We start from the raw sequence: 21,333 nt of genomic DNA, 5'->3' as shown, positions 1-21,333 counted from the left end.
AACTTTGTGTAGTAGTTATTATCATTTCATTATCATTGGAAAAATGCCATATCCCCCACACCGCTGAGAATTGAACGGTTGTAAATATATTGATTGGTTATATTTTTTTGTAAAATAATATTATTTGGGAAAAAAAAATATCAATTTGGGGAGTATAGTTAATCATAAGTGACTCGTTCAATTGATCAAGTGTCGAAATTTTATATATATAATATTTTAATATATTAAATTAACTATTTCATCCACTAATAACAAAAGGTTAGTCATTGTATCAAATTAAGCAGTAATTTGGAGAGATCTCAATTGAAAACCAAATTAAGCAGCTTATATGAATTTTAAAAATTAATTATTTGTTTATAAGTATATTAGAATATTAAATGATTAATTATGTTTTATAAAAAATATAATTAAATTTTATAAATAATGCAATCATACTTAATCTACACTTATAATCAGATTTATATTTATCATCAGGATATGAATAAAAACAAAAATTAATGACAACTAATTTTTTATTTATAAAATATTTAATTATATTATTGAAAAATAATTTGATAATTATAAAAAAATGTATAAACACTATATAAATTTATTATATCTAATTTAATAACTAATTTCTAATATTTATGAAATATTTTAAATCCAAACCCGTCATAATACATCCCAATTTCAATAATGCTAAGAGATTGTATTATTATTATCTTTGATATTCCATAGCTAACTTTTCTTCTAATGCTTCCTTTTTTTTCACATCATGTTGTCATAGAATAGTAAATAAACAAATAAATAAACACACAATTGTAGATTAATATAAAAGGCGATTTTCCTTCTATAATAAATTTTTTCATTAATGAATTGCTAATAACATTTTTTGGATCAAACTTTGGACATTTGATTCCATTTTAGTATACTTTTTGGTAAAATATTTATTGTTCAATGATTTTATTTTGGCAAAAAATTAAGAATTTATGTTGTTTTATTCTATTGCACTAGGATTGCGGATTGCTTTACAGGCTACAACAGGTTACCGGTCAACGTGTGGGCCTTTATTTGCCACCCACTACTGTACTGATATTTTCTTTTTTTTTTCAATTAAAAAAAGTTTAGGTACCAGAGATTATCAAAAGTTTTCAATTTTTCATCAATTACAAAAGAAAAGGAAGGGACAAAAATAGAAAAGAAAGAGAAATTAATGAAATTTTAATTATAACGTATAAAGTTTTTATAGCAAAAAGATTGTCTTTCAACAAGAAATCAATTTGCATATTATAATTATAATTTACTAATTAATTTCACGTGTTTTAAAGATCTTCAATAATGTGTTACATAATTGATAACATCTATTATCTTATTAAAATAGAGATTTTTCAATTAATATTTAACAGCTGAGGTAGCATGTTGTTGAAGGTGTTTTTGATTTATTTTATTTGATTTGATTTATTTAAATATATTAATTAAATAATTAATTAAGATAAATATTAAATTATTTAATATTTTTATTTTATTATATTAATTATAACTAATTAATTATATTAATTATTTTATTTGACTAGAATAAATGAATTAATTTTGTTTTAATTAGTATTAATTTTTCATCTTATATATTTTGATTAATAATTTTTAAAAATTTTATAATTAAATTATTCATAGTTTGTTTGACGAGAAATTCTAGAGAGTCATCAGAATTTATTATTTTTGACCATCAATTAGCCTCAATATTTAAAAATTTGGGATAAAGTATGTCGTTGGATTACTAAACTAAAGAAACTAAACGAAAGAAATTGAGTTTATATTATGCTAAGTAATGGCAAAAAATAATAAATTTTGATGGCCCTTAGTATTTTTTTTGTTTGACTACATTAACTATAACTAATTAATTATATTAATTATTTGATTGACTTAAATAAATGAATTAGTTCTGTTTTAATTTGCAATAATTTTTTCGTCATGATTTTGATTAATAATTTTTAAAAGTGTTATAATTTTTACATAATATAATAAAATAATATTAAAAAATGAATTAAATTAGTTCGATTTTGAGAAGTGGATATGAAATCTGATCCGATATATGAATTTGAATATTTCTAATTACAAATAATGATAAGTTTATATTCAACTTTATTTTTGTATGTTTAATGATTTAAATTTAAAGACTTAACATATATTTTGCATCCATTTTATTTGATTTGTTGATGCTATAAAAAATATTTAAATAACTTTTAATTACTATAATTTAGTGCTATATATGCACTACAAAACACTAACATTGTAATTGTCACAAAAATATTTTGTATGTATATGTAATTGTCTTATAAATATTTTATTAAAAGTAAAATTTTAACCGATATTTTTTTAAATGCTAAAAATTATTATTAGCGACTTCTCTTAAATACTCAAAGAAAATATGTGAATTTCAAAATATAAGAACAACAAGAGTAATGCTCTAGGCTACTTAATTATACGGATGCATGTTTCACTCTTACATTAAAGCAAGAGGATATAAAATTGAATGATGTCATTACATTACAAAAAAATCAGCTGACAATCAATTTATCATCGAATTTAGCATTGGAATAAATCTGACAGTATAAATTACGCTGATTTTATCGGTAAATTTATCTCCTGATAAATTCGACAATAATATATTATTTATTAATAATTAAATTAATAACCACCGGTGAATTTAATATCCGGTAAATTTAAATTTAATTTTTTTTAAACAATTCGATCCAAATTCAAATAACAACAAAAAATAAGTTTCAATACAAACATAAATCTGATAATACTAAAAAATTACTCATTAATCATTATACTCATCATTTCAACGTTGTAAAATCTGAACCACACCGTCAAAAACTCAACTATAGCTAGTTTGAAAAAAGGGGAATTTCAAAAATATAACCAAAGACAATCATACACAGCAATGCCAATTAGAACTATATTTAGGCTAAGTTTTTCACATGAGATCCGACAACTTAGTATAAGGTAGTTTGATGTCTCTAGATTCATACACAGCCCTGTATCCTTAGCAAGAGAGAGTATCTTTGTCACTTGAGTCATTTACCTTATAATTCTAATTCTACACGAGGAGATAAAATTATCACTTACCATGGAATAATCAACTATCTACAATAAAAAATCACAAGGAAGTATAGTAGACTAATTATTGGTCACATCAACAAAGCAATAAGCAATATAAATTACATCATCCCGCAAAATTACATGAAGTTGAATAAAAAGTACTTGATTTTGCAAGAGAGAATAAGTGAATCCATAATAAAAAATTACTTGAAAATTGTAAAAATACATCTTACTTTTTCTTTTACTTTTATGCAAATCAACAATAAAATGATAATTATCCTATATCCCACTCAATGAGGATCTGCTATATGGATGAAATAGTCACATTACACTCTATTATAAACTATGTCTAATATAACACCCTAATATAAAGATCCTTACACTCGAATCATAAGTCAACGATATTATGGTGATACGACTCAAGGTGGAATAATAATAAGTATATATATGTGTATAAACGAGGAACCTGAAAAGGAATAAAATAAAATCGCGAACAAAAAATACTCTCATAAATAGATAATAGACGAAAGGTAAAACGCATTTCGAAAAGCAATAAGAATAAGATAAGGACAAGATGTGTGTGTGTGTGTGTGTATATATATATAACATAAGTAAATAGCCTTTAGGCCAAATAGGGGCATCCGACAGGGTGACCCCCTATCTCCATATCTCTTTCTTTTTTGTGTAGAATGACTTTCCTTCTTGCTACACAAGGCAGATCAAAACAGATTAATTCAAGGAGTTCAAGTTAATCGGAGATGCCAAACAGTTAATCACCTTTTGTTTGCTGATGATTCAATCCTTTTTTGCAAGAGCGCACCTAATACAAGTCAAAGCATTCTAGAATTGCTAGAGACCTATGAGGGTTTTAGTGGGCAAAAAGTCAATTTGAATAAGTCGGCTATCTTTTTCAGTCACAACACACCTCAAACACAAGACTAGCAGTTGCTTAGACACTAAATATTAAACATATTGGAGTACAAGACAAATACCTGGGACTGCCCTCTATAGTTCAAAAATCAAAGAAAGCAACCTTTGGAGCTATCAAGGATAAAGTTCAGAAGAGGATTATGGGTTGGAAAAGAAGTCTATTGTCATCAGGTGGCAGGCACACGCTATTGAGAGCGGTGGGGGAGGCGATTCCTATTTATACACTCTCTTGTTTCAAGCTCCCGGACACGCTATTAACTGAGATTCATAGCATGCTCTCGCAATTTTGGTGGGGTCAAAAAGGTGCAGAACGAAGAATGGTTTGGATTAAATGGGACACAATGACAAGACCGAAGAAAGATGGAGGGCTGGGGATCAAGGATCTAAGGGCGCAAAATTTGGCTTTATTGGGCAAGCAATGTTGGCGTCTAATGAAATACCCTAATTCTACTATATCAAGAATGCTCAAAGCTAAATATTTCAGATATACAGATTTCCTACATGCAGAGATAGGAAGCGTACCGTCGTGGGGTTGGAGAAGTGTTCTTGAAGGGCGCAAGGTGATCGAGAAAGGCTTGTTATGGAAAATAGGCTCCGGCACTAATGTTCTTCCATGACCCCTGGCTCCCACCACCAGTTCCCCTTAATGTTCCTCAAAATGCACTCACAATCCCGCCAAATCTGCAAGTGTATTACGTTAGTGCGTTACTAAATCCTGATAGAAGCTGGAATAGAAATCTGATTGAGTCGGTTTTTTCAGTTGATATATGCAATAAAATTTTTTCAATCAAACCAACAGAGGAGGAGGATGAAGTTAATTGGTGTTGGACAAAATCTGGTATATATGAAGTTGGGTCAGGATACAAAATTGCTTATGGATTCTTTCATTCTCCTACTTCATTGAGGCCCCAGAACATACACAACAGAGTCTGGAATAGCATTTGGGAGTTGAAATTACCACATAAAATTAAGATTTTTCTATGGAAAAGTCTTTATGAAAAGCTTCTGGTGTTGCAACAAGTTCACAGCCGGTTCGCATCCACTCCTGCCACTTGTCCAAGATGCATGTTGAAGGCTGAATCAATTTCTCATGCTTTGTTCCAATGCCCCTGTCTTCAATAATATGGAGGCTAAGCTTAATAACCCTTGACCTATGGATGAGAGAAGAAGAAAATTTTTTCAATTGGTGGTAACGAGTCTTATCCTGGGCAGCGGCTCAATTCGATGGTAGATAAAAGACCTTCCTCATAGCGGCGCTGTGTTGGAGCACTTGGAAAGCGAGGAATCAGTGTGTTTTTAAGAAGGTAATAAGCCCGGCACCAGAGATAGTGAAAGAAGCCAGCAATTTAGTGCGTGAACTCGTGAGCCATACCTGATAGATGCTACTAATTTTCTTTACTCTTACTTTACTCTTCTTTAAGCTCTTGGTCTTTCAGTCATAGTTGGTGATAAATGGGAATACCCAATTATTTTGTACTTCCTTATGGAAACACTTTTATTTTATATTAATAAAATAACATTTATCTTTGAAAAAAACATAAGTAAATAGCCACTAGTCGCGACTTGCGAAGTTTGGGTCGGCTAGGGTACATAATTTAAAACTAGTTTGACAATGGTATTTCCTATCTTTCTCAAAGATACATCATCGCCTCTATAGGCAAGTTGCAAAATAAACATTTACGTACATCATATTGAAGGTTTTTCAAAACAAACAAGAGAGATTCTAAAAGTAAAAACAGAATCAAATAAACTTAGCCGCCTTCCAGACGAATCTAACTCATTACAGAGCACCAGGACCTGCATCTGAAAAATAGAGAATATATACGGAATGAGAACCCCCGATCCATGGGTTCTCAGTACGGTAAAATTTCTAAATAAATACAATGCACTATAATATAAATTCACTAAGCATCTTAACTTCTTACCTCGTCATATCCATAATAAGTTCTCACTAATCCATAACTTGGCAACTATCATAGGGGATTCTAATTCTAACCCAATATACTTCATACTTCTACTACCTTCCAACAGAATATTCCAAGATTCGAACCATCCCTCAAGTAATCCAACTACTATACAAACACAAACAATATAGACAAGTAATGCACAAGTAAAGCAAGTAAGACAATTAGCAAATAATCAAGAAACATGTACAATTAGGCAACCCAAAGCAATTAAGTAAACCCAAACAATTCAAACATATGTAGATGATGCATGCCTGTCCTACTGGCTATGAGCTCACGCGTCTGTTAAATCGCCAGAACTCGACACATCCGGTAGCTAACCCGGATATGGTCTCTAGGTTGCGTATCCCCAGGAGGAACACAAACGAAGGAGTGTGCCTTTCCATCTTCTCCTGGGAGAATTACGAAGGAGAGTGCCTTTCCACATCGAAGGAGTGTGCCTTTCCACCTTGCAACTAGAGAAGAATGTGGGAAAAACAAAACGAAAGAGTGTGCCTTTCTACCTTCCCCACATTCACATCACGACAAGAGAGGGAATCCTCCGTCCTCAACTTGCCACACATTCATATCACGACAAGAGAGGGAATCCTCCATCCTCATCTTGCCAGCCTATAAAGTTTTCAGTTAACTCGCAGGTGGGATCACACCCAGACCTTGCCATCTCGGCCATTTTGGCCATACTTAATCAGCACCAATCTCAACATTTACCTCTCATTTTAATCACATCATAATTTCAGTCACATTTCATACATCTTCATTGATTCCGCAATTCCTCAACCACAATTTATTACCTTAAGCATTTCTTACTTCCAAGATAACACCCCTTCATAGTTCAACCTCCTTCTCTATCATTACAACTAAGGTTTAAGGTCTAAAAGAGTGAAAATACAGGTTTAGAGGTTCGAAATTTGGTTCTAAAACACAAAATTCACTTTGCTAAAAACAGGAGTCACGCGTACGCGTGGGTGCGCTTTTCCTTGCTTGTAGACGCATGCACCTTGCTCGCGTAGGCGAGCTGCCAAACCCAAAAGGGTTGGTCACGTCGCGTGCAGGTGGTCGCGTACACAAGTTCTGGAGAGTGGGTAAAAATACCAAGTGCTGCAGAATTTTAGTTTTGCACGCTGAATTTCTGACACGCATAACTTTCTCGTTTTAAAATATTTTTCATCCGTTCTTCGAGCGATGTAAACTTCACAGATCCAATTTTTATATGAGACAGGTTTGAAAGAATTTGGGGGTCTGGAAGCCGAGTTATGGCTCGCCAAATTTTGTCTAAAATTCAGTTTTTCACAAAGTTTATCAAACCTCTGTTTCCACCAATCTCATATCTCAATACCAAAACTCTAAGTTTTTTTTGACAATATCTAATCATACCAATTCACATTTCAATACCCAATTCATTTCATAATACCCTAATACACCACTCTAATAAGCCTAATATTTCTAACTCACAATTAAATCAACTCAACTTCAAAGTTCATACTCAATTCACAATCATATACTCAACTATCATCTTCATGGTTCATCGTTATCAAAATTCCATTCCATATCACACATCATCACACGATAAAAACATCACTTACATTTCTTACCTTTTTCGGCCTCTGGCCCAATTTCACAGGCTCCAGCTTAACATTTATGAATTCAATATATATACATATTGCTCACAGTGCACAATCATTATCCAATCTCAATATCATCTATACCAACATCAATTCATAAATACCATATCAATTCCCTCCATACTAACATCAATATCATCCATACATTCACTACACATATCAACAGATTCAAATATACTATTCAAGCTTATCCCTAGGGGCATCTAACCTAGGAATTCACATCACACCACATGGTACTTAAATAAAACTTAAATCGTACCTTAGACGATTCCTCGTAAACCCAAAGACACCTCAAGGTCAACGTTCCTCAAGAGTCCACAGTCCTAAAACCTCTCTGAATAGAATTTTTAGCCACCAAGGTCCAACAATCAAGCTCCCAACATCATCAATGTACTCCAAATCTACAATATTCAATCTAATCCCACAACACATCACTATAATCAACATTCAAGCTTACTAACTCACAAATCAACAAGGTCTTGAGGCTCTTACCTTTTTTATGCATCAATTGAGAAAGACCCACTAATTTTCTCCAGTTAATTTGACCCTAGAACATCAAAACAACTAAAAATCTCAACACCCAATCATCAAAGTTTCAAATTGGGAAGAGGAAATTGAAACTGGAACTGTAGCTTTCTTACCAAATTAGGTACTGGACTTTGTAGAGCTCGTCGCTGCAAACGCGTAGTCGCAAACAGCGCGGCGATCAGAGCTCTGGATCAAAAGTTATGGAGGATTGAATTATGAGTGAGGGTTTGTGTTCCCCCCTCCCCCTTCCCCATTGCTTCAATGTGATTCCCCTTTTGTTTGGGGAAGAAGAGCTGAAGCTCTTCACTTAAATGGGTGTTGGGTTGGGTCTTGGGCCTAATATGAGCCCGGTTCACTCGGGTTGGTCCGTTCGGATCAATCTTGAATCAAATTCTTTAAAATTAGTGTCAAAATTCTTATTTTAATTAGTTCTATCTCATTATACTATAAAATTCTATTTTTTAATTTCTTTAAATAATAATTAATTAATTTATTAATTATTTACTAATTTTGCGAATTTTACATCTAAATTCTAAGACAAATTGCTTAACATTTCTTTTAACTTTGAATATATTTTAATCCCCAACAACTAGATTAGAAAGAAAGAGACTCATCTCAAAAACTATGAAATATAAATCAAACTTTAACAAAAAATATTGTGAGTTGTAACAGATTTCTAGTAAGCAAAAATAAAGATTCATCATGTTCAAATATTCAATGCATTTTCTGATCTCATTATTCACAATTAAAAAATATATATATATATATATATATATATATATATATATATATATATATATATATATATATATATATATAGAAATATGACACACATATAATTACATAAAAACAAGCAATAATTTTTAAACAGAATCAATTACAAATATAACTACACTTTAAAATTTTTACTTGTAGACAGCAAGGACCTTGAGAGAAGTGAGAGGAGAGAGAAGGTCTTCTTAACGCCATTGACAGGTTTAGAGAGCAACAAATATTAAACTGGGCCAATGAGGAGAGGATAGTTTCAACAAGCTTAGCAAAAAAAAATAGATACTCAATCACAATGTTAATCATTTGATGTGTATAAATATGTGAAAAAAAAGGTTAAGAATTGTGTGATGAGTCCATATTTGATGAGATATTTTGACTTGATTTGAGTAGATTTCATTATATAAGCTCACACTTAAACACCAAAATAGCATACTTTGTTGTTATCTCCCCAATTGGGACCTAAATATGAAAACATGCGTTTTTGTGCTTAAATTAGTAATTTTAATTCCACTTTCATGCCATTCGATGTCGTGATATATTTTGTGAGTGATTTCAGGTCATTTAGGCAAGAATGGGTTAGTAAAAGTGGAAGAAAGCATGTACAAGAGAGAACACATGAAGAAAACAAGGAAAAGCACACACAGTCAAGTGTGTATGCACACAAGCAAGCGTGTGTGCGCACAAGCAAGCGTGTGTGCGCACAAGCAAGCGTGTGTACGCACAAGAAGAAATTAGTATGTGTGCGCGCGCACAACCCCCTGTGCGTACGCACAGGTGAACATTCAGCAAAGTGTGCTTACGCACACATCTGTGCGTACGTGTGTGTGTACAGGTCCCTGCACGTGGTTTCATTAATGAAACACGTGATCCGCAATTTTTGGGGGCTTTTTGCCCAATTTTGGAAGGTTTGATGCTGAATGGAAGTGCTATATGAAGGGGATATCAACACATATGGAGGAATGAGCTTACATTAGGTTTTAGTTTTAGTTTTTATTAGTTAGAAATGATCCTTAGGAGTAGGAGTAGTGTAGATAGCAAATGCTCTCCTAGGGTTTTGATTGTAGCATTTTATAGTAAGTTTGATCTTGGATTTTGCTTCTTTAATTGTAAGTACTCTCAAGTTCCTTTTTAATTACATCATCTTTACTTTCATTTCCTTTTGGTTCAAGCACTTTGTTAATATTTGCAATTTTGAGTTCTTGAAGTTTTGATTGATGAATTTCATGTTTTATGCTTTATATATGCTTGATTGCTTGTTTATAGTTAGAATTGTGAATATTTTGGTTATAGTTTCTATTTTCCTTTGCAAATGCTCACATTTTGGTTATATGCCCACCAAGTGTTTGTGAAAATGCCACTTACTAATTTTGAGTAGATTTTCACACTTTGCCTTGGGATTTGAGTTCTTAAGATACTAGAGTCATAATGTCCGACATTTAGTGGTAATTCTTGGGTAGTTAGTTGACTCTTGTTTCTATTGAAGCTAGCTTTTTACTAATTAATTTGGTAAGTTAGCTAGGACTTATGGATTAAGGTCAATTATGTTTGCTTGACCTACTCCTCGATGTTAGGGGGTTAACTAAGCGAGATTGACTCATCATAGTTGCCATAGTTGTGGCTATGACGATGATAGGATTCCTTGGAGTCCATTCCCAAGTCAAGGATCTTTTATACTTATCTTTGCATTTTCACTAAGTTTTGATCTAGCTTCCTTTTTACTTGCATTTATATCAATTTTGATCATTTCTTAACTCTTTTATTTCTTAGTTCTTTTAATCTTTCATTTCTTGATTTCAAAACCCCTTTGTCCTCACAACCAAGAGCGTAACACTTCAATTGTATTCCTAGGGAGAACGACCCGAGGTTTAATTACTCTCGGTTTAATTGTTTTTTATTTGAAAGAATTAAACTTTGATTGTGGGGATTGCTTGCCGGTCTAGGCTATGCTTGCAACGAACCTATATTTTGTAAAATTCTAGATCGGCAATAATTCTCACATCACTGTGTTTTGAACATAATTTTGTTTTAAACATAATTATCTGGCAAGACAATGTCAGATACAAGAATCAAGAATAATTTTCAATTCAACTTAATGAATGAATATTGAATAGAGTTGAAAAAAATTTAAAAAAACCTTGCTAGTTGTTACTTCTGATGCAAATAATGTTAGAGTAAGATATAAGCCACATTTGACAATTTTCATAATCTAGTTTAATCAATTTTTGTTAAATACAACAATTAAGAACAAAACACTTGAATTAGAATTAAGAGAAAAGGATAAATAAGTCCTTGATCTTTTGGCCTGCAGGCATTTAAGTCCCCAAAGATTTGAATATACCTTTAAGTTTCTGACCTTCTCAAAACCTGGACATATCGATTCTTGGGTTTAATTTGTCCAATTTTAAAAACTCTCCCACATGTGCATCTGTATTTCGGCTAGGTCAGTGCAACAGAAGCCATATTTGATTTTTTCACTGGGTTTAACAGACCCAAGTGAACAGAGGGATCAATGTGTCCAGGTTTTGAGAAGGTCAGAGACTTAAATATATTTTCAAATTCTCAAAAACTTAAATGTCCGTGAGCCAAAAGGTCAACAACCTACTTGTCATTTTCTCTAAAATTAAATATTCTCCCTTAAACCAGATTATGAAGTTAGGTTTCAACACCATTACAGCAGCAACAATCAACAATCAACAAACCATTTCATATTCATAATCAGCAAAACCAATTCATAAATCAATTCAACAATCAACAAAATCAACATATTCATAGTAACCGAACCCAATCCTTAAACTAATTCAACAATAAAATTAAGGGTTAAGTACGATTTTGGTCCCTAAGGTATAGGCTAAAAAATTTTTCGTCCTCAACCTTTTTTTGCATACAAAATCATCCTTTTTACTTAAATCTTAAAATTTTAGACCAAATTACCCATAATAAAAAACTTATAAAATAAAAAAAAAAACAGAAAAAGAGAGTTCTGCTCCTGCAAAGAGGAAGGGAAGAAGAAGAAGGGGCAAGGAAAGAAGAAGAAGCTGTCCACGATCCACCTCTGCTTCTGCTTCTGCCGCCACCTCCGTACGATTTTGGTCCCTAAGGTAAGGACAATTTTAAAACCAAGTTAAAACTTAGGGATGATTTTGTATGCAAAAAAAGGTTGGAGACAAAAATAATTTTCGGCCTATACCTTAGGGACTAAAATCATACTTAACCCTAAAATTAACAACAATAACATTTCATCCATTTCAACATTTTAAGTTTAACATCTGTCATATTTTAATCAGATTCATAAATCAAACAACAATAAAATTAACAAAAATAACATCAATGAATCAACTATTAAAAATTAATATAGGATATTAGAATAACTAAAAAAAACCCTTACATGTTGACTGTTGTTGCAACTGCAGAATCGAACAGTCTGAAAGAGAGGGAGAGACAGAGGCGCGGCGCGACGAGACGCGAGCACTCACCAGGCATTAGGTGCAGTGATGGCGGACGAGCAAAATACGAGGCAGAGGGAACAAGATTGTTGGTGACGAGCATGTGAGGAACGATGAGCAGAGAAGGTGCGACGAGTTGCAAGCGTGCGGTGGACCCGGTGAGAGGTGCGTGGCAACGGAGGCGAGTGTGTGGTGGCGGTGATCAAGGTGAGAGTGAAGGACTGGATGAGAGGGGCGGCGCTGTGCCTCTGTGTGTGGGAGTGAGATTGAGAGAGAGAGAGAGAGAACTCGGGGGTGGGGTGGCCTATGATTTTTTTTTCTTTTTATTGAGGGAGTATATTAGAGAGAGAGAGTAATTCGAAAATGAATGGGGAGGGTTTGTGATTCGAATTTAGGACAAGATTACTGCCGAATTTACTGGCGGATAAATATGCTGATAACGTTTTGCTAGTGACAAAAATGCAGCGTTGCACTAATCAAGATTCCCGGCAGATAAATCCGCTGGTAATGCTCGAGCCTATTTTTCCTTTTTTTTCCCTCTATTTATCACAGAAATTTCTACACATAGCATAAATTTATCGAGATAGCATAAAAAATTTACACATAGCACATAAATATTTGCTGTGAATATGTTTTGTTGGTTGGGTGAGTCAATTGTGATCCTTTCAAAATTTTTTGTCATGTGCATCAAAAATTTATGTGCTGTGTATGTGTTGTATATATTTTGTTGGTTGGGTGTCAATTTTTTAGACTGTAATCTTTCAAAAATTTCTTGTGTTGCACACTAAATTTTCTGTGTTGTGCACCAAATTTTCTATGTTGTGCACCAAAATTTCTGTATTGTGCGTATTTTGTTAATTGCGTGCCAATGTTCCAGACATATGGGCCTTTAAGAATTTGTGATGTGTACCAAATTTTTGTGTTGTGCATCAAAATTTCTGTATTGTGAATCAAAATTTTCTTGTTCCAATTTTCTGAGCATATATAGGAGATGAAGAAGACAACAATGATGATGATGAATTGATGATATTGGAGGAGGATAGGAAGGAAAAAGAAAGAGGAAAAAAATCAACAAAAAAAAGTAGAAGAAGACATTAGAGAAGAAGAAAAAGACGTCGATGTTGAAGACGATGATGATAACGTTGTTGAAAAGTAGCGTGTAAAAGAAACTTAAAGACAAAGAAAAAATTATTAAAGACAACGATCACGTTGTTGAAAAATAAGAAAAACACGCATATATCCGACTTAGTTGGTAAAATTGTTTGGTTGTGTAGCTTTATTAATAAACAATTTGTTAGGAAATTATTTAATTTTCTAATTTGTTTATGTGCAATACATATATTAATTATAATTAAAAATTACGCTATTTTAAATTAAATGACTTATATAATGGTGATTTCATTTATTGTTATAAATATTAAATTGAATAAGTCATAATTACTTTTGATTTGGAATTAAATGAGAATAAAACCAGATATTATCTTTTGTTCTTTAGATAATTATCTTTTGGATTTTTGATATATTATCTTTTGGACTTTAGATACTATTTTATTTGGGCTTTAGGGTTTAATAGGTGTCATGCTCAAATATAAATAGTGCCTTCAAGGTTTCGGTCCCCAATATACTAAAGTCGCCTTTGTTGCTCTTTCCCCGTCAAAAGAGTTGTAATTCAGCCGCGTAGGAATACAAAAGTTTTGGTTGAGAAAGATAAAAAAAACCACAAGATTCAAATCCTTCCATCAATTTCTGACTTTTATGAGTAAAGGTACGCTTTCGCATTATAATATATTTTTAGTGACTTAATATGAATAATCTGAGTTAATAAAATAAGTTATTCCAATAAGTGGTATCACAGCCATCAATAATTTAATCATTGAAAATATCCCATTTTTATTTTTGGATCGATATATGTATATGTATGCGCTGTATACATTAATATTGTTGTAAAGCAAAATTGTAAATCACAAATAGTTGTCTGTGATTTTTTATTATTGTTACACATATAATACAATTAACTTTAACTTATATATTTTGTGGGTGCGTCTTATATAATTGATACTGTTGCACGAACATAAAGGTTAATTCCTTTTTTTATGCTAATGCTGTGATTACAATTTTTAATACACATACGATTATTATGTGTATGCTACTGTGCGCATATATATATATATATATATATATATATATATATATATATTTTACTGTATCTATTTTTTTTTATATATAAAAATTGATTACCTTCTTGGAATATAAGGATTATTGTGTATGTAACTTATGTGAATATTAATCGATCTAAAAGAAAATTTATATTTGGCCAAGTTATGTATACACATTAATAATATTTGAATAATAAAAAATAATGTTATTATTTAATTGTTACATAAGGAAAATAGTAACAATTTGAATTATTATACCCACCTATTTTATAAAGATTTAGTTTTGAAATAAATTAATTGAACATTATGTTGCTAAAGTAGCCTCTTTTATGAAAATTGATTTATTTAAAACATAAGGAATATGGTGATATATAATTCATGCGAATATTGGTCAGCACAAAGGAAGGTCTATATTTGGTCGAATTATATATACATATTGATGGTAAATACATGTTTGGGTAACTAATAAAGAATAAAGCAATGCTTATTATTTATGCGGACAATAATCGGCCCAAAGAAAGTTTATTGTTTGGCCATATAATAAGCATTGCACACTTTTATTTATTTTCTATTAATTATGCGGTCAATAATCGGCCCAAAGGAATGTTATTGTTTAGGAATGTTATTGTTTGGCCAATTAATAAAAAATATATGCGGTAATAAATAAGTTGCGAAGTTTAAGTTTCCATGTGCGTATTAAGTCGGTCCAAAGAAAGGCTTAATATGTGACAGGATTGACAATATTTGATTACTGCAATAAAAGTATCATTTACAGTTAATTTTCTATCCAAAGATTGAAAATTAATGTTGTTCTAGATATCTCAATATGGATTTTTTTCTATTATTTAACTAATTTTTACTGCATGTTCTTTTTGTTCTAATCCAGAAACTATGGCTTTAGCTACCAATGTTTCTGCACAAATTAGCAGTATTCATATCCTAAATGGTTCAAACTTTAAGGTTTGGAAGGATACCGTGGAGATTGTCATCAATTGTATGGACTTGGATATAGCTCTTCGAAAGAAAAAACCCACTTCCACTCAGAAAAATCTCAATGAGGTTAAAATAGAGAAGTGGGAGAGATCCAATCGAATGAGCATTATGATCATGAAACGCTCAATTCCTGAGGCGTTTCGGGGCTCAATTACTGAGGATAAAGATGCCAAACAATTCTTCAAAGATGTTGAAAAATTCTTTGCTAAGAATGAAAAGGCGGAGACAAGTAGTCTTTTGAGCAAACTTGTTTCTATGAGGTATATATAAAGGTAAATAGAATATAAGGGAGTACATTATGGTAATGTCTCATCTTGCTTCAAAATTGAAAGCATTAAAGTTAGAGTTGTCTGAAGACTTACTCGTGCATTTCATTTTGATCTCCCTTCATGTACACTTTGGGCAATTCAAAGTGAGTTATAATACTATGAAGGACACTTGGTCATTAAATGAGCTTATATTTCACTGTGTGCAAGAAGAAGAAAGGCTCCAGCAAGATAAGACTAAAAGTGCTCACATGGCTTCATCTTCTCAGTATAAAAGAAAGCGTGATACTACTGCGGATATGCCTTCTCAGCAGAAAAAGGCTAAGAAACAAGATCAAGTTTCAACCTATTTCTTCTGTAAGAAGGTGGGACACATGAAGAAGGATTGTACCAAATATACCACTTGATGTGTAAAGAAGCGTATAATTCTTACTTTCGTTTGTTCTGAGGCTAGTTTAAGTTATGCACCTGTTAATACTTGGTGGGTAGATTCTGCTGCTACTACTCATGTAAGTGTTACTATGCAAGGTTGCCTGTGGAGCCGATCGCCAAGTGATGCTGAAAGATACATCTATATGGCAGACGGCAATATAGTTGCAGTCGAAGTTATATGAACCTTTAGATTATGTTCCACGAGTAGATTTTACTTGGATTTGTTAGAGACATTTTATGTACCGTCATTTAGACGGAATTTGGTTTCTATTTCTCGTTTGGACAAATCAGGTTATTTTTGTTCGTTCGGAGACAATAAAGTCAGTCTCTTTTATAATTCGAATAATATTTGCTATGGTCATTTGGTGGATATTTTATATAGGCTTGACCTGAATTCCTATAATAATGAAATACTGCAAATAGGTACAAAACGAAAACTAAATAAGAATTTGGCATCATTATGGCACAAACGCCTAGGTCACATCTCTAAACAGAGAATTCAGAGGCTCGTGTCTGATGAAATTCTTTGACCCCTAAATTTGGCGGACTTTGAAGTCTGCATTGAGTGCATAAAGGGGAAAAGGACAAACGAAAGGAAATTAGGTGATGATAGAGTTAAAGATGTCTTAGAACTGATTCATACCGATATATGTGGTCCATTCCCTACTATCTCTTGGAATGGACAACGGTACTTTATTACGTTCATAGATGATTACTCTCGTTACGGGTATCTATATCTAATTCATGAAAAGTTCCAAGCGTTGGATGCTTTTAAGTCTTTCAAAGCTGAAGTTGAACTTCAACTTGGAAAGCAAATTAAAGCTGTCGAGTCTGATCGTGGTGGTAAATACTACGGAAGATATGATGGTTCAGGTGAGCAACGTCTCGGGCCTTTTGCTCCTTTTCCTAAAGGAGTGTGGTATTGTTCCGCAATACACCATGCCAGGCAAACCTAGCATGAATGGTGTTGCAGAGCAAAGGAACCGAACTCTTAAGGACATGATGAGAAGTATGATTAGTCATTCTTCCATGCATGAATCACTCTGAGGAGAAGCCTTAAAGACCGCAGTGTACATCCTTAATAGGGTGCCAAGCAAAGCAGTTAACAAAATCACATATGAAATTTGGACTGGAAAAAGGCCCAGTATAAAGCATTTGCATATTTGGAGATGTCCAGCTGAGGCACGACCTTATAGGCCGCATGAAAGAAAATTGGACTTAAGGACAATTAATTGTTGTTTTGTTGGTTACGCTGAGCATTTACGGGGATACAAGTTTTACAATCCTACATCAAGGACTATTTTTAAAATAAAAAATACGAGATTTCTTGAGGATGTTGAGTTTGGGGGGAAAGAAATATTAGGAATGTTACTTTTGATGAGGATTCTATAACTGACAATGATCAGGTCTTTGTGTCTATTATTGTTCAAGATACAATTATAGTACAAGAGCACAATGAGAATCCTACTGTAGATCCAGTTACAGTACAAAAGAACAATGAGAATATTATTGTTGCTAACGATACTACTACAGTACAGGAAAAATATTGAGAATCCTCCTCAACCCCAACCCATACACCAAGCTCAACAATCTCAAGAAGTATCATTAAGGAGATCCAACAAAAAAAAAGAGAAAATCTATCTATGATCTCAAACAAGCTTCCCGTCAATGGTATCACAAGTTTCATCATGTTATTACCTCATATGGTTTTGAGGTGAATATCATAGATGAGTGTGTATACCGCAAGTTCAGTGGGAGTAAATTCATCTTTTTGGTCTTATATGTTGATGACATTCTACTTGCCAGTAACGATATAGGCTTGTTGCATGAAACTAAGAAATTTCTATCGAACAAATTCAAAATGAAAGATCTTGATGATGCCTTTTTTATATTAGGAATCGAGATATTAAGAGATCGCTCTCATGGTATTCTTGGATTATCACAAAAGAACTATATCGAAAAGATTTTAAGTAGATATGGCATGGAAAGTTGTAGACTAATGGACACACCTGTAGTTAAGGAGACAAGTTCAATCTCAAGCAATGTCCTAAAAATGATATTGAGAGGACAGCAATGCATGATAAACCTTATGCATCAGCACTAGGGAGCTTAATGTATGCTCAAGTCTGCACACGTCCTGATATATCATTTATAGTAGGAGTGTTGAGTAGATACTTGAGCAATCCAGCCATGGATCATTGGATAGCTGTTAAACGCATAATGCGTAATCTGAAGAGAACAAAGCATTACATGCTTACTTATTGGAGATCGGAAAATTTGGAGATCATTGAGTACTCTGATTCTGATTTTGCGGGATGCCAAGATAGTAAACGCTCTACTTCAGGCTGTATCTTCATTTTGGCTGGAGGAGCTATTGCATGGAAGTCTAACAAACAGACTCTTGTAGCTTCCTCAACAACGGAGGCAGAATACATTGCTTGGTTTGAGGCATCCAAACATGACATATGGTTACGAAACTTTGTCATTGAGCTTCGTATAGTAGATGACATTGAAAAGTCATTAAAGATATTCTGTGACAACAAGTCAGCAGTATTATACTCCAACAACAATAAGAACTTGACAAAATCGAAGCATATAGACATCAAGTTCTTAGTTGTCAAGGAGAAAATTCAAGAAAAATAGATTTTCATAGAACATATAGGAACAGAATATATGCTAGCAGACCCATTAACCAAGGGATTGATCCCTAAGGTCTTTCATGAGCACACTGTTCAGATGGGTGTCAATATTTGTGATGCCTTGGTTTAGTGAGAGTTTATTTTATGCTATATGTCCTATGACAAATAATTGAATTATTTTTCTGCAGAATTAAGTTGATGGTTTATTTCATGTTATATGAAATGTTCATTTTGCAATATTTGTTTTGTGTTTGATCTCAACAAAGTTTTAAAGTTGGACCAGCTGGAAATAAACATGCATGAGATTACTTGGCATGTAATTTCCATATTACTCATCCAAATTTGATCTATGTCGTTAAGTATATTAGGATGGTGACTGTCGTGGTTTAGTCACGATATTAATGTGATAAAGCTGCAGTGATTCCATATCTAATATATGAGACGGACCAGATTGTTAAAGTAATAAGGAAAATAGCATTCAGATGCGCGCATAAAGTTTATAAAATGTGATTTTGTCAAGAAAGAATAAAATGACAAAATTACGCTATTTCAAATTAAATGACTTATATAATGGTGATCTCATTTATTGTTATAAATGCTAAATTGAATAAGTCATAATTACTTTTGATTTGGAATTAAATGAGAATAAAATCATATATTATCTTTTGTTCTTTAGATAATTATCTTTTGGATTTTAGATATATTATTTTTTGGACTTTAGATACTATTTTATTTGGGCTTTAGGGTTTAATAGGTGTCATGCTCAAATATAAATAGTGCCTTTAGGGTTTCGGTCTCAAATATACCAAAGCCGCCTTTGTTGCTCTTTCCCCATTAAAAGAGTTGCAATTCAGCTGCCTAGGAATACAAAAGGCTTTGGTTGAGAAAGATCGAAAAAACCACAAGATCCAAATCCTTCCATTAATTTCTGAGTTTTATAGGTAAAGATACGCTTTCGCATTATGATATATTTTTAGTGACTCAATATGGATAATCTGGATTAATAAAATAAGTTATTCCAACACAGTTAGTTTAGGATAATAAAATAAGAAATAGCTTATTATCATTAATAACAATGAACCAAGTTGATAAATCTAAACAACTATATAACTTGAGTTTTTCTTCCCTTTTTTCTTTTGAAAGAAAACTAATAAAACAAATATATAGAGTTTAAGTAGATAAATTTTCATCTATGAGTGAAATATATCACATTATAATATTTCATTAAAAGTGATCATTTGCCTTTATTATAACAGAAACTTTATCATGTAAACTGTTTTATAGATACTGAAAAGATTAATTACAACATTTTAACTAGGATTTTTCTACTTAAGCTATTTGAAATGAAATATTGTATTGAAAATTCTATTACTGTCTATCTTAAAAAATTTTGAATAAGTACCTTTAGGAAAAAATTCCTTTATTTATTTGAGTCTATTTATTAATAAGTGTCCTAAAAGTACTTTTTACGAATATTACAAATAAAAAATTTGAATACTTCTTTTAAAAGTTTTTCAATGCATGAAAATAGTAGTTAACACTTTCTATTTTAACTTTCTTATACTATCTTTTTAAGATATTTTTTAATGAAATTTTATTTATTTTTTAAATATGGATATAATCTACAAACTAAATGTTTAATTTTATTCTTGAGACCGTAAACATAAACCAAATTAATAATTAACTTAAAAGTATTATTATCGATATACAAATACTAAAAGTGGAAAAATTAAATTGTAAGCTATTTTTATTTATTTAATAAATTTAAAAGTTCAATGATATGCTTTTATTATAATATCATAAGAGCACTGGTTCTTAAGATTTTTTGGTGTATAAGATTATATTACTCTACCATTAAATTGAACTTTTAATAACATTTCAGAGCAATTGAGTGGCATCATAACGTGCAATCTCATGAATAAATTGAACCACCAAGTATAAATTTAATGACTACAAATTTAAAAGAACTTTACATTAATCTATAACTTTCGTTGATGAACCAACACATAAATTACTTGTAGTGGCAGACGTTTAAGTTCCAAAAATATGAACAAGTTGATATATGAAATTTTTTATACACAAAATTTTCTTAAAATATTATATTTTTTAAACAGAAAATATGATGGAATGTAATAGAATTTATTTTTTAAATAGATGTTATAATGGTGTATTGTACAAATATAAATTGAAAAAGAACTTTTTGCCCCAACAAATTGCATGCTCCTATATACTTTTAAATAACACTGTTAGAACTATTTGATGCTTTTTGTCTGCATTTTGGCTTTTTCCACAAAATTTTTTACTATTCTTTATGCAAAATCACTATTAAAAATATTATAAGTTATTATACTATTTACTCTTTATTAATTGAGACTACTTATCTAATAAATACAAATATTATGTATATTAAAAATTAATTATCATCTATTTATATGTATTATTTTATATATTTTTAAAGTATATTATATATATAATAATATATATTTTATATAAATAACTATTTAATGA

The 21,333-nt window shown here is 31.7% G+C and overlaps 1 protein-coding gene across 1 annotated transcript; it reads left to right on the top strand.

Moving 5' to 3' along the window:
• The first annotated feature begins 4,151 nt into the window (after window positions 1-4,151).
• LOC112720870 (uncharacterized mitochondrial protein AtMg00310-like) lies at window positions 4,152-4,628 on the top strand. The gene has a single exon (XM_025771958.1). It carries the CDS (start codon window positions 4,152-4,154, stop codon window positions 4,626-4,628), a length of 477 nt encoding a protein of 158 aa, XP_025627743.1.
• The last annotated feature ends 16,705 nt before the right edge of the window (window positions 4,629-21,333 follow it).

The sequence above is a fragment of the Arachis hypogaea genome, chromosome 11 (genome assembly GCF_003086295.3).
Source record: "Arachis hypogaea cultivar Tifrunner chromosome 11, arahy.Tifrunner.gnm2.J5K5, whole genome shotgun sequence".
Lineage (NCBI taxonomy): Eukaryota > Viridiplantae > Streptophyta > Magnoliopsida > Fabales > Fabaceae > Arachis > Arachis hypogaea.
Note: the sequence above shows the minus strand (reverse complement) of the source record. Positions and strands in the feature narration are given on the sequence as shown.

Bases quoted from the DNA above. Each gene is read 5' to 3' on its own strand.
- LOC112720870 (XM_025771958.1), top strand. From the start codon at position 4,152: ATGGGTTGGAAAAGAAGTCTATTGTCATCAGGTGGCAGGCACACGCTA.